We start from the raw sequence: 15,118 nt of genomic DNA, 5'->3' as shown, positions 1-15,118 counted from the left end.
CCTTCTCATCTTCTAGGAGCTCAAGAGTGCAGAGCCAGGCTGAGGGGCAAACAATGACGGCACCATAGTGTGGGATGTGCTGTAAGAGAGGGCAGCTCAGGGACCTGACGCAGCTGGGCCCATCTGGGCGAGGCCTTGAAGGATAAGCAGGCCCAGCAGAGGGGAGGTGAAGGGCTTCCTGAGTGTACCAGGGTCTCCAGCATTGGAACCAGCGGGTGACTGTCTAGGACATAGAAGTGCAAGGGTGGGAGGTATGACAGGGAGGGCATCACTGAAGGTCGCAGGTACTGGTGAAGACCCTGGCCTCTGGAATTAGACCTGCCACGTGACCTCACACAACTCATTTCACTTTTTCCAAGCTCCGTAGCCACCGTTAAAACATTAATTTGATCAGAGTAGGGCGGGAAGAGGCGGCCCCGCCGGCGGACGGTGGCGCCTCCGCGGCCCTGGGCGGGGAGCGCGGGGCTGCGCGATCCGGAGGGGCGGGGGCTTACGGCAGTCGGCCTCGTCCGACTTGTCCTTGCAGTCGCGGTCGCCGTCGCAGCGCCAGCTCAGGCGCACGCACTCGCCGCTGCGGCAGGCGAACTGGCCGGCGGCGGCGCAGGCGGCGGGCGCGGACGTGGCCCCGGGGCCCGCGCGGCCGCAGAGCTCGGCCGCCTCGTCCGAGCGGTCCTCGCAGTCGAACTGGCGGTCACAGACCCAGCGCTCGGGGATGCAGGCGCCGCCGCCGCCGCCGCCGCCGCAGCGGAACTCGCGGGGCCCGCAGGCCGGGTCGGCACAGCCGCGCTCGTCGCTGCCGTCGCCGCAGTCGTCGTCGCCGTCACACACGAACACGGCGGCCAGGCAAGAGCGGTTGCTGCACTGGAACTCGTGCGGGGCGCACACTGCGCGGGACAGAGAGCCGGTCGGCCCGCTGGATCCCATCCCCCGCGCCCCGGGCCACTGGTCCCGCTACAGGGGCCCGGACCCTCACCTACGGGCCAGAATGAGCCCTGCCCGAGGCCGAACAGTGTCCAATCTGGGTCCTGCCAGGGTCATGATTGGGCAACACATTTGCCCTCCCTGAGTCTCCCCAGCGTCACTGAAAGTGGGACTTCCTATCCTGCTGCCAGCAGGACGGTGGGACGAGGAGGGTCTGTAAAGCTGCATAGTGCAGCCTATCTCAAAGGACTCTGGGATGTTCTGGGAAATGATATGTAACACAATGCTGACCCTTCTAGGGAACAAGGTCTGGACCTGTTTCCTTACAACACAGCTCAGGCCCCTCCCCACCCCCAGTTTCCTTGCGTTATCCCATCTAAGTCCCTTTGCTTGGCATCCAAGGCCACTAGCATGGAGCTACTGCTCTGCTCCATCGCCTCACTTCCACACACATCCTGGCTTCACATCACACACTAGACCATTTGTACATGGTCCCACCTCCCGGCCTTTGCCCATGCTCTTCCATCTCCTGGGCACCCATCTCTTGCCCACCACTGTCTGTGTATATCACAAGGATGAGTCCTTATCCTTCGAGAGTCCAAAGTTCTATTCTACCTCTTTCAAAACACACTTTGTGCTCCTCTGCTTGGGAAGTTCCCCCTACCTCTGCTCTCCTATAGGGTGCCCTTCACAGCCTGCTCAGGTGTCTGGGTCTCATGTCCTTCTCTATCTGCCCCATGACCACAAACTGCACAGGGATGGGCTCTGAGACTGACCCACTTTTGTCCTGAAGGCCAAGCACAGAGCTCCCTGCAGTGAGTGGATATGGTGTGCATGGAGGCTGCACCAGCACAGCTATGAGGAGTGAGTTAGGGATCTGTAGTTCAGGGCATAGGTCAATGGCCCTGCCTGGGACCCTGGGTTTCCACTCTCTGGTGGGCTACTCTGAGTTCAGAGGCTGGGAGAGCCTTAGGAACCACCAGCCCAACTGCCAGTTTACAGATGGGGAAACTGAGGCCCTGAGGGAAGATTTGCCCAGGTTCACATAGTCCATCCATGGTGATGAGGGAACCACAGCTCAGGTTTGGTGCTCTTACTTCCCAGTCTGACTCCTCTCGGCTTTCTTTCTGGTTTTCTCCTTCCATCCTGGAGTACAAACTATTATAAGAGCAGCAACCCCGCCTCTTTCCCTCCTTCATTGCTTACATAGAGGCCAAGAACAGGTCTGGGGGACCAGGTGGGATGTGTATGCAGGGGCTGTGGCCAGTTAACCTGGTGATGGCAGCACCATATCTCTCCATTTGGGGGCGCCAAAAGTCTGTGTTTTTATTTTCTGGCAGAAAAATGTCATTTTTCATTGTTATTGAACATAAAGTAGACGATGTCTTCAGTTTCACAATGTAGGCAGCTCATGTCATGTGTTGCTGACAGCTCTATCAAGTTTCTGACAGATGCATTTCTTCCCCCTTCTGGGCTTCTGGGATGCTGGGGCATCAGTGGGAAAAGCACACCCTACCTTGTGATGTCTGTCCCTCTAGATTAAGCTGACACCTAGATTAGCTCCCCTCCTCCTGTCCAGACAGGGAGGGAGGACTCACTACGATGAGAGTTCTGGGAGGAAGCGCTTCCTTCTCCAAGATTTCAAAGCTGACAGCAACTTTAAGATCTATATCCTCAGGCCTATGCCAAGAGACCCCACTCCCAGCATTCATGGATGGAAGAAGCTCTGAGGGACAAAAAAAAGGAGAATTCTTTTTCCTTTGCCCTGGTGGTTGGGAGCTGGAGCAGAGAAGCCCAACAGGACCTCTGAACACTCCCAACTCCAATAGTTAACTGGGAACATTCCTGCCGCAACACGCCTAGTTAGAGCTATTCCTACCCCCTGCAACGGTGGTGATAGCCTTGATGACTGAGGAAACATTGGATTTTCTGGAGTTACAGAGGGAGGAGGATTCTCACTGGCCAGTGAGGCCTCACAAAATTATCACAGCTGGAGAAATGAGCCAGTACCACCACTCAGGCTTTGAAAATGCTGGCCCCAACCAGGATCTCCCCCCATCCCCAGAGGGCTCCTGCTTTGACACATCCAAACTCCAGGCTTAGAATCTGAGTGTTGTGACTCAGAACCCCCCAGAGGAGACGGCATTTCCCCTGGGCCAGGAAGGATGGCTAGGGTGCAAATACAGAGGCTGGTGCAGGGAGCAGGGTGGGAGACAGTGGTGGGCAAGTGCTTGGCAAAAGTCCCCCGAGCGCCCACCTGGATCTCAGCCCAGCCCCACAGCCTACTTACGACAGCCAGGCTGTCTCCTGAATTAATCATGAGCTCCCAGAAGGAAGAATGTGTAGGATTCACCTTATAATCCCTTCCAGAGCCTGGCTCCGGGCCTGGCACACAGTAGGTGCCCATCAGATATGAAACATGCATGTTCGGGCCATGCTCCCCACTGGCCCAGGCCTTGCTGGCCTGTTCCCTGGGAAGGAGATAATCCCGTGTTTGAAGCTCAGTGATGTGGAACTGCCCCAGTGACCACTTCCATCTGTCCCTGCTGAGGCTGCCGGGAACGTCTTCCTGCCCCACGACATTTGTGCTTGCATCTGAGAGTTCAGCAACGGTCGTCCTTCCCCCTTCAGGAATCTGCCCCCTCCCCCCGACACTGCCAGAGCCCTGGCCCAGGTCACCACCATTGCTCATCAGGGCCCCCACCCTGGTCTCCCTGCCCTTGCTTGGAGATCAGTACAGACTTATGGAATGGATGAGCAGATGTCAGGCATGGTAAAAAAAAAAAAACTCATGGATTTTGCTGTCCAGACCTGAATTTGAATCTCAGTTCCATCACTCAGCCGTGGGCACTTTTCCTCGCTTGTCTGAGCCTCAGTTTCCTCACCCACAAATGGGGATGACAATGGCTGCTTGTGAGGTGGTTGTGAGGATGAAAAAGAACGTGTCTCTCCAAAGTGCCGGCCACGACTAGTGTCCTGACCATTCTCCTTCCTCTCCACCCACCAAGCCCCTGGAGTGCCCACCCCTCCCCAGAAGGCAGCCTGACCGTGCTTGGCAGACCCTGGGCCCTGACTCCCGACTCACGGGTGGCACAGCCGGCCTCGTCCGCTCCACTCTCACAGTCCTTCTCCCCGTCGCAGCGCCATGAGGCGGGCACACACTTGTGGCTGGTGGGCCCACAGCTCAGCTTCTCTGCGGGACACACCTGCTTAGCTGTGGAGACAGACAACATGCATGGCTTAGCCAAGGGGGACACAGGGCATGGCGCCAACCAGTCCTACCGCCCGGCTCCAGCCACCTGGCCCGAGGCCCTGGGAATTCATCAGGACTTTCCTGCCCCATGTCTCAGTTTCTTCATCTGAGAAGAAGCCACTGTTTGCCATTAAGACTTTCTGAATCCTAGACCTGACCCCACCACTACCCTGCCTGACACCCATTCATGGCCCCCTGGTCCCCAGCTCTCAAGCCCCTCCTTGATCCAGCCAACCCCTGCCTGCCTCACTGGCCCTACCTCCCACCTTTCCAAGCCTCCCCTTTAAGATCCAGCAGCATGGAGTCACCAGGTCCTATGTGTGTCTCTGCCATTTCACAGCTGTGTGCCCTTGAGCACGATGTGCCCCATCTGGGTTTCAGCTTGCCTTCCAGATCAGTGACTCCATGTTCCGAACCTGTAGATTTGAAGGGCTCACAGAGGCCCCGACAGATCCCTCCGAGGCCTCGACAGCTCCCTCCAAGGCCCCTCCCCTGGCAATGGCGCTGAGCCCGCTGCTGAGAGCAGTCGCCATGAGACCGGGCCCAGCGGGACCACACAGCTATAATTACTGCAGCTGCAATCAGAGGCTGACTCAATCAGGGGCCCGAAGCCCCAGGGCTGATTCTCAATCTGGGAGAAAGAATGAGAACCCTGATCATGGCTGGAGATAGCTCCCATCCTGAGCATCCCAAGATGACCCATGTGACAGACCCAGCCGAGCAGACGCATCTCAGATCTCCGTGGCTGGCTCCCTCTGCCTTTCAGGGTGTATATGAGGCTGAACTCAGTGTCTCTAGGATGTGTCAGGCACAGTGCTAGACGCTCCCATTTTATCTTTACAATAACCCAGCAGGGTGAGGATTATGTCGAGGCCTCGAGGGCGTGGACTCTGGAACCTGGCTGCCTGGGTTCAAATCCAAGCACGGTCACTCAATGCCTATCTACCTTGGCCAACAATCCTTAGCTCTGTGCCAATAAAATGGGGATAATACTATTCCCTACCTCCCAGGATTGTAATGATGACCATGTTAGTGTCTGTAAAGCACTGAGAATGCCCAGCCAGTGCTCACTAATGGTACCTACTATTTTTCTCCACATGTAGCAGATGAAGACTTGTTTATTCGCTCAGTGAGTAACCACTGAGCACTGCTGTGTACCAGACAGGGCACAGAGCACTGGGTCCTAGTCACACAGCTGTGAAGAGCGGAGGAAGGGTGCAGTCAGCTGTATCTGATCCCGAGACTGGGCACAGGCCACTGCACCCCAGAGGCAGTGGGATACTGTATCTCACCCTCAGTTTTTCTCTCTGATCTCAGACCAGTTTCCCCTCCTCTTACTTCCACAGCTGGGATGAGAGGCCACAGATGGAGAAAAGGACACAGACAAGATAGGGTTCGGGGTAGGTATCTGAGTCAAGACCCCCAGACAACATGATGCCATGGAAGAGGAGTACCAGGGACCCCCAAGTGTGGACCCCAGAATTATCCATAGGAATACAGTTCATAAATATAGGGCAAACTGTTGGGAATATGGGATTCATAGCAGTCATTTTACAGAAATTTCCCTTTACAAATAACTGTCAGGTAGAGCCCTGGAAAGCACTGATACCCAAAGACCCTTTACGAAGGGCTTCTTGGAGCAGTAGTGCAGGGTGGTGAGGGGACTGCGAGTCAGGAGGGGGGCCCAGAGCACCTCCATCACCAACACACTGCAGGACCTGAATGAACACTTCCCACTCTGGGTCCACTAGAACACGAGGGGGCTCAGCGACCAGTGTGTCCCAGAGTCCTGACCAAGGGGTGGGCATGTGAGGGCTGTTACAAGTGCAGGTTCCTGGGCCCGAGCTCACACTAGACTAAATCCAGACTCTGAGGGCAGAGCTCAGGAATCTGTACTTTAGTAACTCCCCACAGCCCCAGTCCCCTGGTGATTCTCACACACCCAATTTGAGAACCCCCAAGTTATCATTCTGCAAGTCCAAAACATGTAGGATATTTCATCTCTTAAATTCACACCCAGGAAAGTAATAGAGGCATTCTGTATGTTTGTGATGGGCTAGAGGGACAAGGCAACCCTAAGTCCCTAAGCCAGGCCTCAGGAAACGGAACCTCATGGGGAGCTGGCAGGGAGCCACTTACAGAGCACTGCACTGGGTCAGGCTGCGCTGTGCTGTTGAGCTGATAACTTCCCATGTCAGTCTGACCCTCACTGCCAGGTAAGCAGGCCTTGTGAGTGCAAACTCCAAGGGCACCATTCACAAAGATTATCATGTCACTGGCACCTCTGGAAGGGAGCAGGGCAGTGATTCTTCAGGTAAACACTCCATTTTACAAATGAGGAAACTGAGGTTCAGAGAGATCAAGTAACTGGCCCAAAATGCACAGCAGTGAGAGGAGGCAGAGTTCAGGTTTCCTTGAGTAAACTCTGCCCTTTCCGTCAAGCCCCTCACGCTCCTCTGGGTAGAGAGGTGGCCCAGAACCAGCCCCAAGCTCTCCGCTCAAAAGCCCAGGTGACTGAAATGGCCCTTGAACTGTCCACACCATCTCCAGGGGGCCTGGTTCTGCATACCCCAGTGCAGCAGGCAGCTGCTTGAACTTTTAATGAATATTTATACAGTTAATTGCATAACCTTTCAGCAAGGACAATGATTAAACAATCCGTCTGCTTCCTTTCTTTATAATTAATAAGACATTGGCTGCGTCCCTAAATAGACAGCTCTAATTACAGGCTCTCAAGGATTCAGCAGTGCCTGACACCAGCCCTCCTACCCTCAAAGAGCCACGGCACCTTCTGGGAGTGCCGGGACACGAGGGGCCTTGGAGGTCACATTGAAGAGCAGCCACTGGAGTGACAGGAGACAGGCCCAGAGAGAGGAGGTGACCTGCCTGGGCTACTGGGTGCTGGGTGTTCCAACTGCTGTCTCTCTGGGAACCTCACCATCTCCATTGTGATGCAGCTCCTCCCCACAGCAGGTCACGGACCTCGCCCTCTGCGCTCCCGGGTCAGGCGTCCCACTGCCCAGCCCCGGGAGGTTGGTCTGGGGAGTGTTGACGTGCAGTGTCTCCTTATGAGGCGGGTACTGTTATTACCTCCATTTTACGGATGAGGAGAGCAAAGCCCAGAGAGGGTAAGTCATTTGCTCGAAGACTTCCACTCCAGCTTCCTCAACTCCAAACGTCCTTCTTAACTTACTGCATTTATCACTGCACATGAGAAAAGTAGGCCCGTCAGTCTCCTGGTGTCTCTGGCTGGAGAGGGGTCACCGGAGGCAGGAGGCTCACTGGGCCTTTGCTCAGGCAGAGTCTGCAAGATGGTAGATGGCTGTCTGATGTCCAATTTCAGGATAACTGAAGCCAAAGGCCCCAGGCAGCACAAGGCAGGAGACAGAGCATGGGTTTTGGAGTTGGACAGGCCTGGATCCAAAACTCATTTACTAACATGAAGGAATCCGTACTTTGGCAAGTCACTTAACCTCTCTGCACCCTGGCTCACCCCATCTGAGAATGGGATTACATAATCTCCCAGAGTTGGAGAGTAGTTTAAGTGGGGAAACGTGAAAGTCCCTACACTCAGAGCCTGGAATAAACTCGGAACTCAGAAAACCACTGCTCTTGTTTTCTTTCATGAAATGCAGATGCAAAGGGATGGGAGGGCCCTGGACTCACCCCTAGGGATACACATTACACAGTATCAGGGTCCACACTGCCCACCACGATGCAGCTCCCCCCCCGGACTGAACACATCTCTCTCTCCTTCCATCTCACCCCCTCTCTCCCTCTCATGGAAACAGATGCCCCAAAGGATGCCTCTGGCCTGCTCTCCAAAGTATGCCAAAGTCCCCAGACGCAGGAGTGAGCCCCACTGTCTTTCAGACATCAGGAATCCTCCAAAATCACCAAGCACCTGCAACGGCATCCTGGAGTGGCTGGAGGCATTTATAAATTCCCAGAGAATCCTGCCCCAGAAATCCAAATCCACTGGTACTTTCTCTAATTCATAAGTTCACCAATTAATAAAAAGGGAAATGTCTGTTGAATAAAAGAATGAAAGTGCTTGACAGCTATTTATTGAGTGAGTGTATCTGCAGTGTTGGTCACATGAGGCTTTAGGGGCAGACAACCTCCAAATGGGGGCCACCAGCTCCGAGCGGACTAGAGACTCAGGCAGTGGGAACTACCGGTGTCCAGCTGCTGCCCCAGGAAGCACGGCATGGGCGCATCCCACCGTGCAGAAGGGGGCAGATACAACAAGCTCCTTCTCATGGGCTCAGGTACAGCACATCCAGCTGGGTCAGCCCCTAACTCGTGGGGTGATCTCAGAAACTGTCTCTGGTCTCTAATAGGAAGGGGTACTTGGTTAATCAGTGAGGTCCCCCTCCAGGTGGAAAGGCTCCAAGATGCATGAATAGAACCTCATTTTCAATAAGCAGCACCCAGATTTGTAACTCATTCACCTAGAACCAACCTCCCCACCTCCACCCCACACCCCTCTCAACAAATGCCTGAAGGTGGGTCACAAACATCCCCAATCAAGTGAGCTATAATTAGAGCTGAAATGCTACTTTCATTAGGCAAATGTCCGGGCTCTCCCACTGTGACTCCTGGCCCAATATGATAGACACAGACTCCAGAACCAGAAGGAAACAGAGCTGGGAGAAATCCCAGCCAGCTAGGGGCAGATGACTTAGAGGAAGAACATAAGAATGGGGACCCACTCCCAAATCCCTTTCCTTCTTCATGCAAACCCCCCTCACTTAGACTAAGATTTTAAACTGGTGTATGTTGGGGAGAGGGTCTGGAGTCAAAATGTCATAGTAAAAATAACACTGTCATTTACTGCAGTACTGACACTCTGTGTGCATTTTTTTTCACTTAATCTTCACCACCCCTGTAAGGTTGAGTACCATTACTCCATTTTACAGATGAATAAACTGAGGGAGATGACTGGGCAATCTGCCTCAGGTCTCACAGGTTAAAGGACCTGAACCCAAATATATCAGACCCAAAACCCACTGCACTTTACCATTGCCTATAATGCTTCTTTGCAGGTGGGGAGGGGGCTCTATCCCAGGAGCTGGCACTGTCCCCAGGAACCTGGTAGACTGTGGAGGTTGCTACGACAACGCCAATTAAATGGGCAGCGGGTTGGCTGCCAGGTTCCCATTCGGTCGGGAAGCTCTGAGCAAGCTAGCTACCAGGTCCTGCTGCCCCAAATTCTGACTGATCCTCAAGGTCCCATTCTGGCTGACCTCCTCCAGGCAGCCCTCCCCATCCACAGGCCTTGCGCATGTGTGACCAATGTAACTGAGCACACAAAGTGAGATCCTGGGCCTTGGGCCCTAGCTGGGACAGGCAAGGGAGAAAGAGGGTCTCAGAATCCTAAGAGTCCAGGAATCTTAGAATCATGGTCTTTGGAATTCTAGAATATTAGAAACCAGGGCCCAGAGGAGAGCTGGGCCTCCCGACTCCTGGGGTGCAGCAGTGGTGCCCACGGGGCGCTGACAAGCCTCAGAGAGCCTGCCTTTGTCACGGAAGGCAGACCAGCCACGAACAACCTGTGTGTCTTGGAAGCAAGGCCCCCTGCTCCTCTAGGCCTCCAGTTACTCAACTGTCAAATAACTGTGCTTTACAACTGGGCATGAAGTGGGCCTAGGAGTCAGGAGGCGTGAGGCTGGAAGGCCCCTGCACAGCCCAGAGGATGTGCAGGCAGCCAGTGCTGGGACGAGCGAGAGTAAGGAAGATAGAGGGAAACACGGTCAGGGCAAGAGAGAGATGGCAAGAGGGAGGAGGAGGAAGGGGCAGGCAGGAAAGCCCGAGAGCAGGGCTGGGCAGGAGGAAGATGAAAAGCAGCATCAGTGCAAAGAGACGCAGATGTGGGGAGAAGGGGAGCACAGCTCAGGCAGCAGGACAGGCCCCAGTAGCCATGATGAGGCACCCCCTCCCCCTGCCCCCAGTGTCCAGGGTAACTGCTGGCATGGGATCCGGATGGCAGAGCTGGCTGACTGCCATGGTGGCCACAGCCCCCTCCCCAAACATGCACTCGGGGCTGCACATAGCTCTGCCCCGTGTTAGCTGGGCAGCCTTGGGCAAGTGGCCAAATCTGTCCCAGCCTCAGTTTCCTTTTCTTAAAACGGGATCCACCCCCTCCCAAGGTTGCCATGAGGATGAGAGCAGCAAGTGGGCGTGGCTGGGCTTTGTTCCTCCAGAAGATCAGGACAAAGCGCTGGGCTGCCTCCTGCCCAGACTCCTCCAGGACAGCACCAGGTTTGGCTACTCGATGGGGTGAGGAAAGGATAGGGTCTGTGGCACGGCTGGGAGTGCAGGGCAGCTGTGCAAGGAAACCAAGGGGCCCCCTGCCTCCAGTGGGGGTGGTTCCTGCTCTCCTTTCTCTCTCCCTTTCTCTTTCTCTCACACAGAGACTGGTAGCTCTGTTGCTAGGAGACAAGGAAACCCAGTTATCACCAGCCACAACCCTAGGTGGGACACTGGCCTCCACTGTCCCTGCCTCTGCCTCTGGGGTGACTGTGACCCCTAAGGAGGACCCGGGACTGTGACCCACAGGATCTTCCAGCCCCACCGTCCTCCACGTGCTGCGCCCTCCCCCAGACCCCTTCAGCCTTTTGTCTCAGGCTCATTCAGCTGAAGGTCAGCCTCCGGGACCACCGGGTCCTTCCCCGCCCCCTTCTCATCTCCTTTTTAATTTAACAAATGCCACGGAATGACCTGCCGGATGTAAGTTTGCTTTGAGGATTAGGGCCTGGAAAAGAAATCTCAGAGAGACAGAGCCTGAGTGTGGGAGATGGGCCTGGGGCTGGCCTGGCCTTTGCCTGGCCCCAGGCTGCCTCTGCTGCCATCTGGCCTGCTGTGGAGGCCAGGTTCCTAGGCTCTGCCCGCCCAGGGAGAGGAAAAAGCTGCAGCCTCAAAGTCCCAGCTGGGTGGCCTTGGGCAAGTCACTCAACCTCTCTAACCCTCAGTGTCCTTTGCAAAATTCAGAAAGTGACAGTACATGCCTCGTACAGCTGCTGTGGGGATAAGATGAATTAATGCATACAAAGCACTCAGCACAGTGCCTGGTGCACAGTGAATGCTTAATAAGTGCCAGTTGCCATCAGTGCTATTAGTATTATGATAAGAGTCCTCAAAAAAAAATGTGTCAGGGAGACCAAGGGGAGGCCTGGAGGGTGCGCTCTGGCAACTTCTGGGGAGAAGGGCTCAGAGGGGCTGTTTGGAGCTCCTGGTACTACAGGGGCAGGGCCCAACCTGCAGGAGGGCTGGGAAGAAAGCCCAGAAACAGGTCACCAGACACCAGCAACTAGAGGCACCTGACGGTTGGCCAGGAGCTCCCGAGGGCTCAGCAGAAGTGAGTCTCAGGCTGTGTTCCACAGATCACTCACCCGAGCCTCCTAACCTCCCAACAAGGAAGATCTGATGAGGAAACTGAGACCCCGAGCATAGCCTCCCCGACCCGAGACCAAGGGGCAGGACTCACTGCAAGTGGCCTCGGACTCGTCGGAGCCGTCGGGACACTCCTCCTCGCCGTCGCACTTCCACTGCTCGTGGATGCAGTGGCCATTGTCACAGGTGAAGTCACTGTCCGCACAGGTCTTCTTGGCTGCAGGGCAAGGAGAAGAGTGAGGGGCTGGGTGGGCACAGGAGGCTTTTCTAGGATGTACAGTCAGGTGGCTACCAGGTGACCAGAATGTGCTCAGGCTGCAAGCTGGACCACGTGACCTCCCACAGCCCCAGCAGGCCATGAGTGCCTCGCTGACCAAGAGGCGAGGACAGGAGAGAAAGGCTTATTTATGTCACACCAGGTGGGGACAGGTGACACCTGGTCCTGCTTTGCAAGTTCAGGTGTTCAAGTCCAACAAGGGTGACAGGATCCCTTCCCCTGTCACACCTCTCTCTTCCCTCAAGTCCAGTTCCGCTGTCACAGCCTCCAGGAAGCCCTCCCTGATCATTTACAGTAGCTGCCTTAGCCTCATCAGTCAGTTCTCAGTCTCTTGACCTGCCTTTCTTGCAGCCCTCAACCAGGGTGAATTCAAGGCCCCTTCTGTAAGCACCGGGGAGCTGCTGATAATAAACCATAAAAGCAAATGATCACTGTGTGCCAAGATTAATGAGGTGTGTTCTGTTTAGAGTGAGGGACAGAGGATCTACAGGCAAGACACCCAAATCAATCTGCCCCCAAGGCGCTTACAGCCTGGAGGGGAGGCCTCCACACAGGGGGTTTGAATCCTAGCTCTGCCTCTTTTGTTACTTAACCTCTGAGCCTCTGTTTTCTTATCTATATAATGAGGAGAAGGAAACAAAGCGCTCGGAGGAACAGTAACAAGAAGTTACAATATATGAAAAACAGGCAACAGAGGCACACAGCAGTAAGTATTGCTGTTTTTATAGTTTGATGAGTCTTTTTTTTCCCATGAATTTTATTTATTTATTTGGTTGGGGGAGGTAATTAGATTTATTTATTCTTGGAGGAGGTACTGGGGATTGAACCCAGGACCTCATGCATTCTAAGCATGTGCTCCACCACTTGAGCTATACCCTCCCTCCTTGAGTCTTAATTAGAAGCAGAGGAAATGGGGTGTTCTGTGCCCTCACAGGGGACGTACGTAGCAGGCTAGGCTCTCACAGCTGGGAGCAGAATGGGACAAGAACGCAGAGCCAACGTGGTTTGCTTTTCTCCCTGTCCCTGCACTGGCCTGGTGCTCCTCCAGTGCAGAGACTGCGTCAGATTCAGCACAGGACCCAACTCGGGGTAGCGTTCAGTGGGGGCATTGAATCCAATGGAAACGCAGCCACCCAGCCTCTGCTCCCACACCTCCAGGACCAGGCTCACCTTCTCCCGGAAGGTCCTTCCCACTGGCCAGCCTGGGACTATGTAAATCCTCCCACAGGCCCTCTGTTCCCCTCTGGAGCCACCTGACTGCTCCTGACCCTGAGCAGCCTGACAGGGATCTGGGGACAGACACTAGGACTCTAGAATCCATTTCATTTCTGCCTTTCTTTTCAGTGGAATCCTTGCAGCACATCTGCATTCTATGCTGAGTTTTCGTCACACTTTCCTTAGAAGAACACCTCTGCCCGTGTAGGCTAGGAGAGACCAGAGTAATCAGAGTCTACCTACAGATGGGAGCCTGAGGCCCAGAGAAAGTTTAGGGGTGGCCCAGGGACACTCAGAAAGGCAGTGATCAGAACCAGCTGGCTGGCCTCCCAGCCCAGGACCACTAGGCAGCCCTCCCTGAGCCCTGCACTGAGGGGTCATCGTTCGACATGGGAACAGATACCAATACGGTACCACCTTTTGGTAAATCACGGACTGTGATTATGGGAAAGTAAGTAGTTATGAACCACGGCACCTAGGGCACTTCCTAACACGAACACCAGAGTTCTCCTTCCACAAGAAGCTCGGCATCCAAAAAAGAAACAAATATTTCAATGCTATCTTTTCCCTGTTCTAACATTCTCCAAGTGCATTCTGCGTGCCAGTCTCTGTGCTAAGCACTTTACCAGGAAATCCCACGACAAAGGGCCTATTACATCCTCACTTGACACATGGGGAAATTCAGCCCCAGGGCATTAGTTACATGCCCAAGGTCACATCTAGGTGGGAGCAGGGCCATAATTTGACCTCACAGGCAGGCATCCCTCTTCCCCACCATGGGAATGCCCAAACAAAATGCCCAGGGGCATCAGATGTGGAAGAAAAAGGCCTAGAGTAAGTGGGAAAGTCCATGGAAGCTTCAGTTTGGCCCTCAGCAAGCTTGCATCTGTGCCCTGAGCACACCCAAGAGAAACCAGCCCGGCAGTCAGTACAAGCGCACAACCAGCAAACCCCAGGAGAAAAAGGCAGGTTTGACAAAGGTGACGGAGGGGCTCCGTCGCCGGGCTGGAGCCAGCCAGCCCCTCTCCAGGGACCATTTCCTCCCTAGTATTCTGGGATACTGGGAACGAGCTTGGCCTCCCAAGTGTGCCAAGTCCTGGCAGGCACCGGGCAAGGAGGCCAGAGCAACCACAAGCCCCATCACCATCCTGGAGGGCAGCCCTGAGGCCAGGAAATGGCAGCCTCAGGGACGCATGTCCCTTGATGGTGTTTTGGGGAACAGATTTGCTCACTGTCATGACCAGTTTGGACATTTTCCACCCTGGCTCTGCCCTGGGACCTTTCCCCCAATATCCCAGTGACTCCTCACAGCTATCCTGGCAGCTGGTGTTAATCCCACTTTACAGAAGAGGAAATTGAGGCGCAAAGGGGTGAAGGTGGTAGGTGGCAGAAACAGGATTTCAATTCCCTGCAGCAGTTGCCAGAGCTTGGGCTCTTCGTACTAAGTCCCATAGCCACCTCAGCATTGTCAAGCTACAAATGAGGACCTCAGAGAGGCAAATGGGTGTGACTACATCCCAGGGGCTGCAGGTCAAAGCAGTGTGGCAGATCAGCCCCAGCCCAGAGGTGCAGGCATGAAGGGCTCCCCTGGAACATGCCTAGAAGCATATATTAGAATAAACCTGGGCCTATGACAACCTGTGCTTTGCGAAAGGGGAAACTGAGGCAGCGTGGTCATTTTCAGGTTAGGGACTAGACTAAACCACCTTTGTGGGCCCTGTCTGAAGTGTAACCATGTGGAAGGATTTGGAAGTAGAGCTGAGCCTGAATCCTGGCATGGCCACATCTTCCCTAGGTGACCCTGGGCAAGTGCCTTCCTCTCTGGGCAAGCAGGGATGGTTGCTTTCTGAGGCAGCACTGCCACAAGGTCAAAAGGCAAAAAAGGATCTGAGCGAGCATCCTGGCATCAGGTTGTTCAGTGCAAAGAGCCCAATAGCCCCTCGTCAAGAGGCTACCTCCACCCTGCCAAGAGACGAGGGCTGGGCAGTCTTTTGAGGCTGTCAGAGCAAACCATGCCAGACCCCTACTCTCCTGGCCTTGGCAGCCTTGGCTCCAGC

General features: G+C 54.7%; 1 protein-coding gene and 1 non-coding gene across 12 annotated transcripts in view; both read right to left on the bottom strand.

The window, feature by feature from the left end:
* Positions 1-15,118, bottom strand: part of LRP8 (LDL receptor related protein 8) — a 77,017-nt gene that overhangs the window by 30,071 nt on the left and 31,828 nt on the right. For 6 of the 11 annotated variants that reach the window (XM_074376457.1, XM_074376458.1, XM_074376459.1 and 3 more), the window contains exons 3-5: positions 11,664-11,786; positions 4,007-4,135; positions 495-884 (exon numbers count right to left, since the gene is read on the bottom strand). In XM_074376457.1, the coding sequence (XP_074232558.1) occupies positions 495-884; positions 4,007-4,135; positions 11,664-11,786 (642 nt within the window). The remainder of the gene's footprint in view (positions 1-494; positions 885-4,006; positions 4,136-11,663; positions 11,787-15,118) is intronic. The other 5 variants (XM_074376463.1, XM_074376464.1, XM_074376465.1 and 2 more) reach the window with 1 other exon arrangement.
* Positions 12,653-12,726, bottom strand: TRNAS-AGA (transfer RNA serine (anticodon AGA)). The gene has a single exon. It is a non-coding gene; the product is annotated as a tRNA-Ser (tRNA).

This window comes from Camelus bactrianus, chromosome 13 (genome assembly GCF_048773025.1).
Source record: "Camelus bactrianus isolate YW-2024 breed Bactrian camel chromosome 13, ASM4877302v1, whole genome shotgun sequence".
In the NCBI taxonomy this organism is placed as follows: domain Eukaryota; kingdom Metazoa; phylum Chordata; class Mammalia; order Artiodactyla; family Camelidae; genus Camelus; species Camelus bactrianus.
Note: the sequence above shows the minus strand (reverse complement) of the source record. Positions and strands in the feature narration are given on the sequence as shown.